Below are 9160 nucleotides of genomic sequence, written 5' to 3'. Positions count from 1 at the left end.
GCGAGCCTAACATTCCCTCCCCTCGCGGCTCTCTTAACGTATTTATTCGGCCGAAGCTATCACGTGATCACCGTGTCACAGCAGGCCAGGAAGTTATGGAGGCTGGGACAGAGGAAAATAGGGTTAAGAAAATATATTTATACTCGACAAATTCCACTCTCTCTTAATCAGTAATTCTACCTTTAAATTACTTTTATATGAAAGTATATGTTACATGAAATAACAAACAGAAAAATCAAACAACGTACCAAATTAATAATATGACGTATAAACTGATTATGCTAAATGTGTGACGCGTTTAGGCGCTTTCAGTGCCGGCCGTATCTGTGTAGTCTATTTCTGCCGCCCTAGAAGAACTGGAAACGTGATAGACTTCATTATTGAAATGATTAGGAAAAGCGTTAATATTTCTACTAATTTCGGTTACTCGTTGTGCAGTGAAACCGACACTTCGTTGAGATAAACGAAGTTAAGGATAGGCTCATGCGGATAATATCTTAGCCGACGTTTGAATAATTAATTGGCCAAAGTGTAGTCATTTGTAATATTTCAAACGGTGAAAGATATGCTGTAAACTATAGCTGAATTGAAAATCAGATCTGTATCTGGTGATTTTGTTTTGTTCTTTTGTTAGATAGGTGTCCTGTTTGCAAAATGTAATACAACTATAAGCTGGAATTAAAAAAGTTTTTTTAATGTGCAACTAGAATGTTACACTTTTTACATATTATTAAATAGTAATTGTTATGTATTGTAACTGTGTACTGAATAGTTTGTATCAGTAATATATTATTTGCATTTACAAAAAACATAGGGGCGAATAGGGTACTGGTTATAGATTCAAAGTTTAAAATACATAAATGGTTGTTTTAAGGGTTTTAACGTTTGAAACCTGTTTATCGGCTTGTTCGTCATATGAAATCCTCCTTATTTTACCATGAAGATATAAAAGGAATAATTTAAAAAATATAAATATATATAGATATATATTATGTATAGATATAAAAGGTCTACACTTTGGACTTAAAAGTCGTTGTTCCAAATATTTATGTATTAAACATTTACATTATATTTTTTACTCCTTTCAATAGGCTAGGTGTTATTTCTATAGTGGATATGAACAGTTGCAACCCCCCCCCCCCTCCCCCCATCAACCTATTTCTCTCTCTCTGTCTCTTCCTCCCTCCCCTTTCTCGTTCTCTCTCTGATATTTTTCCCAATTATGCTTAATCAAAAATTAGATTACATCTTATGATCACCACGAGGAACGCATTTGGTTTACAATTTTTTCTAGAGGACTTCATATACTCATTTAATTAATCTAGCTATACGTTGTATTTTTAGTTCTGATTACTGTTGCTGATTTGTTGATGTTATCGCTGCTGCTACATAAAAAAGGTTTAATGTAAAAAAATATTCGAATAGAGTACACTTTTAACTGGAACAGGGCACTGGGCATTTCATTGCGCGCTGTTGCTTCTGCTGCTGTTGATGATGATTATTATTAAATGACTACGATGATTAGGATATTGTGTCGTCATTATTTTTGCTGAACTGCCTGTATGTCTTAAGTAACGTATATATGTACACACGCACATGCACACACGTATATGCATGTATGTGTATATGTGTGTGTGTGTGTGTATATATATATATATATATATATATATATATATATATAATGTATTAGGCGCGCGCACACACACAGGCGTCACTTAAGACATACTGGCACTGTTCAAGAAAAACAATAACGATTTCTGTGTGGGTTGTGACATTCTGTAGCCTAACGTCCGCAGTAAGTCTTTATTCAAATAATTAATTTTGAAATTAAATGTAGGCTACTGAAAATAAATAAACCAGTCAAGTAATCAATTTGTTATAGCTACTGTCAGACCAGAGTGTCGAGGTCCATTGTAAGAACAATAAAAATTGGATCACTGTCTGCCATAACTGCAACTTTTACATTCAGAGCAGTGCATTAAACCACAATACTTCTCAATAAAAAAGAACGTAATAGGAATTATCAAATATATCCCGTATGTTTCCCAGTCCTGTCTGACCGTTCTACTCATTCATCTTTTAACTACTAAAAATCAAGTGAAAACTGCAACTTGCAACGTCGCCTTTTACCTTTTCCTACTTCTAAGAATGTTTATTCATATTTATATTTATATTTTACTTAGACAGTTCGGGCTGGGGGTAAGGCCCATGTATTGTGTTAACTTTACACCGGCGAGTTTACAGACTTTAAGATCCACCGACTGCGTCCTTATGGATTTTTCCCCAGTTTGGGAGGGACCGTATCATTCTGTATTTCTGACCATTTATTCAATTACGAACATATACGTATCGAGAAATGCGCATGGTATTCATCTATATAATTATATTATCTCTAGCCTGATTCATGTGAAAATATATGTACATGGTTATTTATGTTTCCCAGGTAGATAACCATTTTAGATGCGAATAATTATCGCTCCGCGTAGTGCATAGAGATTAACGTACACAGCAGTTGTCCGTCGTGGGAAACTGTTGATTGGTGCAAAAAAAAAAAAAAAGTGTACAAGCAATGTCACGTTTGGTAAATGCAGTGCATTAACAAGTAAAACAGTATCAGTAGCCTATCCTATTTAAGAAATGTGAAATGTTGTGCAGAACCTTACTTGTAACCATGTTTATATATTTATTAGACGTCACAATAATCAATTTTGAAATCGTGCACAATTATGAACTCAAAGGGTAGTAGGCCTATACTAAAAGCGTGGGTTCGATTTTCTAAGGCGAGCGAATCAAATCAATTAAAACGTGCAAGCTGAATCGTTCACTGAAAAAATAATCTGCTGGAACATGCAAACTCATTCTGTCATTCTGCAATGCAGAAAAATTCCACTTGTTGTATTTCCATCTTTGTCGCTTATCCCAAAATCATTTCTCACGGGTTTTATTTTTACTGTGTCATGCAGTCATAACACCATCCATCTACATTGTTTAAATAATTCACATACACTCAAGGGCACACACGCACATATACACAAACACAAGCGCATTCTGCCCCCAACCTGCTCCAATTTGTCTCCGTCACAGAAAGTGAATAGGCTATACGAGACCCGCACAGTTTGCGTACGACTGTACACCGCGAGCAAAATACGCGATGCTTTCGTATCCCCGCATTCCATTTCATTACGGAGCAAAAACAAGCTTGCTCTTGCGATGGCCTTCCGTCGGCACCTCATTCCTCACTGGATCAGACAACAGACTCCCATTAGGATCAACAGAGTATCAAATGTATTTTCAGAATGCCTTTACGAACCTATTGTCAAAGCCGGGTCTGATTTGTTCCTTCCTTCCCTGAGGAACTCCTCTCTCTCAAACACACACACACTGTTTTGACACATTGTAAACAAATTCAACATGGAAATCAACAATACCATCGACTCACACATTGGCATTCCCATAAAAAAAGTTATATTTTTTGTTAGGAGGAAAACGGTTAACACTGGCTTGATTCCTCTATAACAGTCGTCTGTAAATACTGGGAAATTGTGGCCGTAAAAAATAACCTAACTAATTTTCCTCAACGCGAAAACGGATAGCCAATTTATAATGCATTGGGATATTGATAACCTGAAACAATGCAAGGCATTGCTAAACTGAATAGCTTCCTTTTCTCATTGCCTGGGCTTATTTGAACTATGTGTAATCGTAGACCGGTAGTAGCCTACACAGAGAGAGAGGTCCCGCTGAAGACACGCGTTCTCTTGATTGTCGGAGCCTTATACCGCCTGCAGTGTCGGAGGCAGTCGGGAAATAAGTACGTGTAAACTAATGTCTGCGAGATTTGCGGCCTAACGAGCGGAGGAAAGTGGGCTATCGGCGCCGTTCATCTCGTCCTTTCACTTAAAGTTTTCTTTAACGACACGCTCACTCAGTCAAGCCGCTAAGCCCCCTTTCCATTTCCCCAGTCTTCGCTGGGTCGTCGTCTGGCTGCGGTCGCATAACTCACATCGCCGAGCTGAAGATCCGGACAGCTGCCCGGGAGCACGGCCAAGTCACCACTTCAGGTCACGGTTTTCTCTCTCAGTTTTTCTCTTTTTTTAATTGAATTTTTGTTTTTACGCCTAGATACGTCGTTAAAACCAAGATAACGTGTTTATTTCATTTAATAGACTTAAGCCCAGTTATTATTGATAGGCTGTAATTAATAGACTATATTAAGTGTGGCTTAAAGCGACCTATAAAATGCTTCGTTATTAATAACCTAGCCTCTGTTTTCATCAGCATTTATTAAAGTGAGTCAGATTGCTGGTGTCTATATGTTAACCATAATAGGCTAGTAAGCAGAAATTCTTAAGACTCTCTATTATAGACTACCTGAAAATAGACAACAATCTCAAATTAATTCCTGTGGTGCTGGCCCTGTCGTAGGTTAACTCGCATTAGACAGTAAAGTTTCCCAACGTTTTCCAAATCAGACAGATCCTGCAGGCCATTGTTCAGTCCGTGGACAGGAACACGTTGTTACATTATGACAGTATGCTAAGCTACAAAGGTGTGGCCACGTTATTTGCAAGAACCCAAGACATTAAATTTATATGAGAGAACCATAAATATAGCCTACTTTAAATATATCTGCCCTTACACACGCCGGGTCTGCATGGTGTTGGAAACCAAAAAAAAAAAAAAGATTTAACGTGGCCAGGTGAATCGACCTTGACATTACTCGTTCATGTTATGGTTTCCCCATCTAGTGGTTAAAAATGGTAACTTCATTTTTGGTCCCATTGCCAGTATTTTCCATCAACGGAAATCCCCTCGTTGTGAGACAAACTGAAGATGCGGCTAAATTAGGCTTACATCTCGCGAAGCCAAATGAAAGACGTTGTTCGTTTGATTTATTATTTGGCCTGGCACTGATTATACTTGCATACAATTTATTATTATTATTATTATTATTATTATTATTATTATTATTATTATTATTAATTTTGTTGTTGTTGTTGTTGTTTATAATTCACAATAACTTAGGAGTGTCTTTTCCTTCACGTTTTTCCCTCAACTTTTAAAAATAGATTAAAACTAAACAATGACATTAATCCACACACACACACACGCCTGTTTTGAGATGGAATTAATGTTTCATTGATATGTAAGCATGTAATATATGTGTAAGCAGCTTTGGGGAAATTTCATGCTGATTTTAATAGGTGAGCATTTGGCCTGTGCCTCTGCTGTGATAAGCCTGCTACCTGTCAACATTAAATTAGTCGTGTTTTAGTTTTCGTTTATAATTTTAATTTGAAAAGTGTACCTTTTATATATACCTATTAATGTATCTTATTGGCTTGTCTTTGAAAAAAAGCGTCCTAGACTCTGATATCAACTGAAACTAATTTGGACAGAGTAAAACTCCATGAAGACGCACAGCTTTTAAACTACTCGGTTTTATAGTGTGGCCCGACATCTAGTGGGCACGATACACATAGCATCAAAAGCGAAAACGCATCCGGTTAACTTAAAATTACTTTAAGTAAGATCAACACCACCAGGGGTCGCTAAAAGATTAATTAATGGGGATTTTGTTCATAGTTACGGAAACACCCCGTTGCCTGATCTGATGACGTGGATAACTGAATTCATGACTTCGTTTACGTGTGAGGAAAACATGACGTAGCCTTCGAAGCTCTTGGTAAACAGACACAGGCTGTATATCCTGTTCTAGCAGCTGCGCTTGAGGTGGGACAGGGATACGGAGCATGCGCAGGCGTTGAGGATAAATACCCTGCTCGAGTCATAGTAGAACAGTAGGAGTGGAACTGAATTCCTACAAATGCCCTTCTGTTCAAATAAATGATACACATACTCACCTCTGGGTAATAATAATGACGATGGTGTCACACTGTCAAAGAAATACCCAATAAAATATGTAATTCTGAAGGATAGTAAATCAAGAGTAGGGCTGTGGGCTACCCATCTAAAATAGCTCATGTTGACGTGTTAATCTGTTTTGCCTGATTATGAAAATGAGCAGTGGCAGCCTATTTAACCTAGACAAACGTCTTGAAGTTTTTGTGTTAGGGTTCTAAATGTAATGCTTCGAAACCACAACACATTTGACTAGGACAACGAAACACGAATTTGTTTTCTTATCAGTTGCCTTATATGCGTAGTGATTTTACCATAAATTAAAATATTACATAGTGTGTATGTGTGTGTGTGTGTGTGTGAGAGAGAGAGATAGAGAGAGAGAGACTTATGACATAACTAGGATTTAAAAATGTATTTTGTTAATTGGCGTAGCCCACTCAACTTTGATGAGACATATTGGTTTACTGGCACAGCAAATATTAAACGTCCGTTAGCTGCCGTGATGACCGTTCGCTGTTCATTGTAAAATTTTGAGACTTTATACGACATTTAAAGGTATAAGTAGCCTAGTTCTATAAATTGAAGTAGCCTGCATGACTGATGCAATATAGGCCTACTGTTTGCTTCTGTGCCAACTGTACGTTTGTGAACCATTAGCCTGGAATTTGTGTTGTTTCCAATTTCTTGTTTCTTGTCACTGCTGCCGCTCGTGCCATTCATTTTAACTTCAAACTACTAATACATATTGTGTTATATGCCTGTCCGTTCGACACACACAGTTTACGGATATATTCCCATTGTTAACACATGGCTAAGCCTAAATAGTAAGTAAAATGTAATAAAGATGCTTATTTGGCATTATGTAACGACAAAGTCTATTAATCTCGATAAACCTCCGTAAAAAGTTGTGAAATAAAGGACAGTAAAGTATAAAGCAATTCGTTAACCGCTACCATATTTTAATACATATTCAATTTTTAATAGGTTGTGTATTCTAGTTGGCCACACTGTGTATATTTTTTTTAAATGATGCTAACAAGTTGAGATGCCAGGATTGCTAAATATACTTAGTACAATCTCCGATTGAGTCCAAAACCGAGAAAATGTACACTGTAGGTGTTAATTGTAGGCCTACAAATATTTTATTTAACATTTATGCATTTGCTGTGTATTCATTCGAATTAAAATCATTTCATTAAAATTATGGAGACCTTTACGTGAAACGTGTCGTGTTGCAATAATAATAATAATAATAATAATAATAATAATTGTTATTTAAAAAATTAATTTAATTTAACAATAAAGCGGACATCGAACTGCCAGAATCTGTCTCTAGCTTTGTCAAAATGCATAGTTTTATGCTCCAATAAACAGGCAGCATTTCTATTAATATATGGTAGATACAGAATGTAACAGAATGCATAACCATAAGAAAAACATATTTATTATTTTGTATGTTGGCTACCATAATTAAACCATCAAGACATTTTAAGAAATTATAGGACAACAGACGTATACTTTTACGCGCTTATCTTTCTGATACCAAATATCTGTAACAGTTAAAATTCAACTATTTACATACAGTGACAGTTACTGTGAATAATGTTTTGCTGGCCTAATACATTTAAAACCTATAATATCCTTAGTGATATCTGCTGTGTTCAATATTTAGTTTTGCGAGGCTTTACTGACGTGTAGTATTAACACCAGCAAACGTAAACTTTCATTTTCTCCTCAAATTAAAGGAAGATAACCTCACGAGCCAGTCTGTATCAAAGTACAAGAAAACATACATCAGCTTACAAAATATACACTAAAGTGTCAATCCAGATAACTGACATGTGTAACACAATATTATTACAGAAAACATATGCAGACCTTGGAATGTAGTGTCCTTTCACATTAAAGGAAACACAAAAGAACAGACGGCACATTTCACCGCAGCATCGGAATGACACTGAAATGCCACTTGCTAATGAGGCTTGTTTGTTGTTAAGTCTGTCCGTCCGACTTGCTCTTACATGTACCGCTCCAGTCCTGCGGCGAAGTTCGCCTGCCTCATGTACGAGTTGTTGTACGAGTTCATCGGTGGACCGGAGAGCCCGAGCAGCTGTTCCGCGTGGTCGGCGCAAGACCCGGAGCGCACCGGCGGCAAAGACAGCCTGTTCCCAGGACAGTACACCTGAGAGCTACCTGGGGAGAAACTGGGCTGCGTCATGGCGGGCAGGTGAGGCGGAGAGGCCGAGGAGGAGTAAGGATAAGCGGCAGCCAGGTTTGAGGAGAGGGCACCAGTGCCTCGGCTTAGCACGCTGGCGGCGGGGTTCACAGTCTGCGCCTGAAAGCACGAAGAAGGATCGGGGCCGCCGACAGAACAGCTGGCGGCCATTGTGCCCAGGTCTCCGCCGCCCAAGCCGAACGCCTGCGCATTTAGCTCACCGCCCGGGCCGGACTGCATCGCCGTTTGCTGGCTAATGATGTTGTCGATGCTGAACATCCTGTGTTGACCTTGCGCGGAGACGCCCGCCGAGGCCTGGTAGTGATGGTGCAGCATTGCCGGGTGCGGGGATCCCGCCAGCTGCGAGCCGTAGCTCGAGCCCATTCCCGGGTACAGCGTGTTTGGGTAAGACGGCCTGCCCATGGGCGTAGGGGTGAAGGCGCTCGAGCTCTGCATGTAACCCGGGTAGGTACTGACGTCGGTGCGCTTGAATCTTTTCCTCCTGCGTAAAAAGCTCCCGTTGTCGAACATGTCTTCGGCGGCCGGGTCCAGGGTCCAGTAATTGCCCTTCCCTGGTCTGCCGGGCTCGCGGGGGATCTTGACAAAGCAGTCGTTGAGAGTGAGATTGTGTCGGATTGAGTTCTGCCACTTTTTTGAGTTTTCCCGGTAGAACGGGAAGCGCTCCATGATGAATTTGTAGATGCCTCCTAAAGTCAGCTTTCTTTCGGGAGAGTTGGCTATAGCCATCGCTATCAAGGCAATGTAGCTGTAGGGCGGTTTCCCTCGCTGAACGGGCCTCTTCCTGCGCCGGCTCCCGGTAGCCGGTAGATGCTCCTCGGTGTGCCCGAGGGGAGGACCGTCCCCCCGGTCCGTGTTCGGACTGCTCCCCCGGGGTTCGGACTTGATCAGCACCCCGTCTTTCGCCCGAGCTTGAAGGAGCAGAGGTTGCGCGGGTACCGAGGAGTCCAAGTTGACGTTGGGAGACACACCCACGGGACTGGCCGCCTCGGCTGGCGAGTGCGGGGACTCTGCCGTCATGTTGCACATGCCCGAGAGGTAAGAGTAATTTGCCAGATTCAT

The 9160-nt window shown here is 39.9% G+C and overlaps 1 protein-coding gene across 1 annotated transcript; it reads right to left on the bottom strand.

Moving 5' to 3' along the window:
- Positions 1-7755: 7755 nt before the first annotated feature.
- Positions 7756-9160, bottom strand: foxe3 (forkhead box E3). Its single transcript, XM_035415792.1, has one exon. The coding sequence runs from the start codon at positions 9158-9160 to the stop codon at positions 7883-7885; it is 1278 nt and encodes a 425-aa protein (XP_035271683.1). The 3' UTR covers positions 7756-7882.

The sequence above is a fragment of the Anguilla anguilla genome, chromosome 4, assembly GCF_013347855.1.
Source record: "Anguilla anguilla isolate fAngAng1 chromosome 4, fAngAng1.pri, whole genome shotgun sequence".
In the NCBI taxonomy this organism is placed as follows: domain Eukaryota; kingdom Metazoa; phylum Chordata; class Actinopteri; order Anguilliformes; family Anguillidae; genus Anguilla; species Anguilla anguilla.
This window is presented reverse-complemented; position numbering and strand designations above follow the sequence as displayed.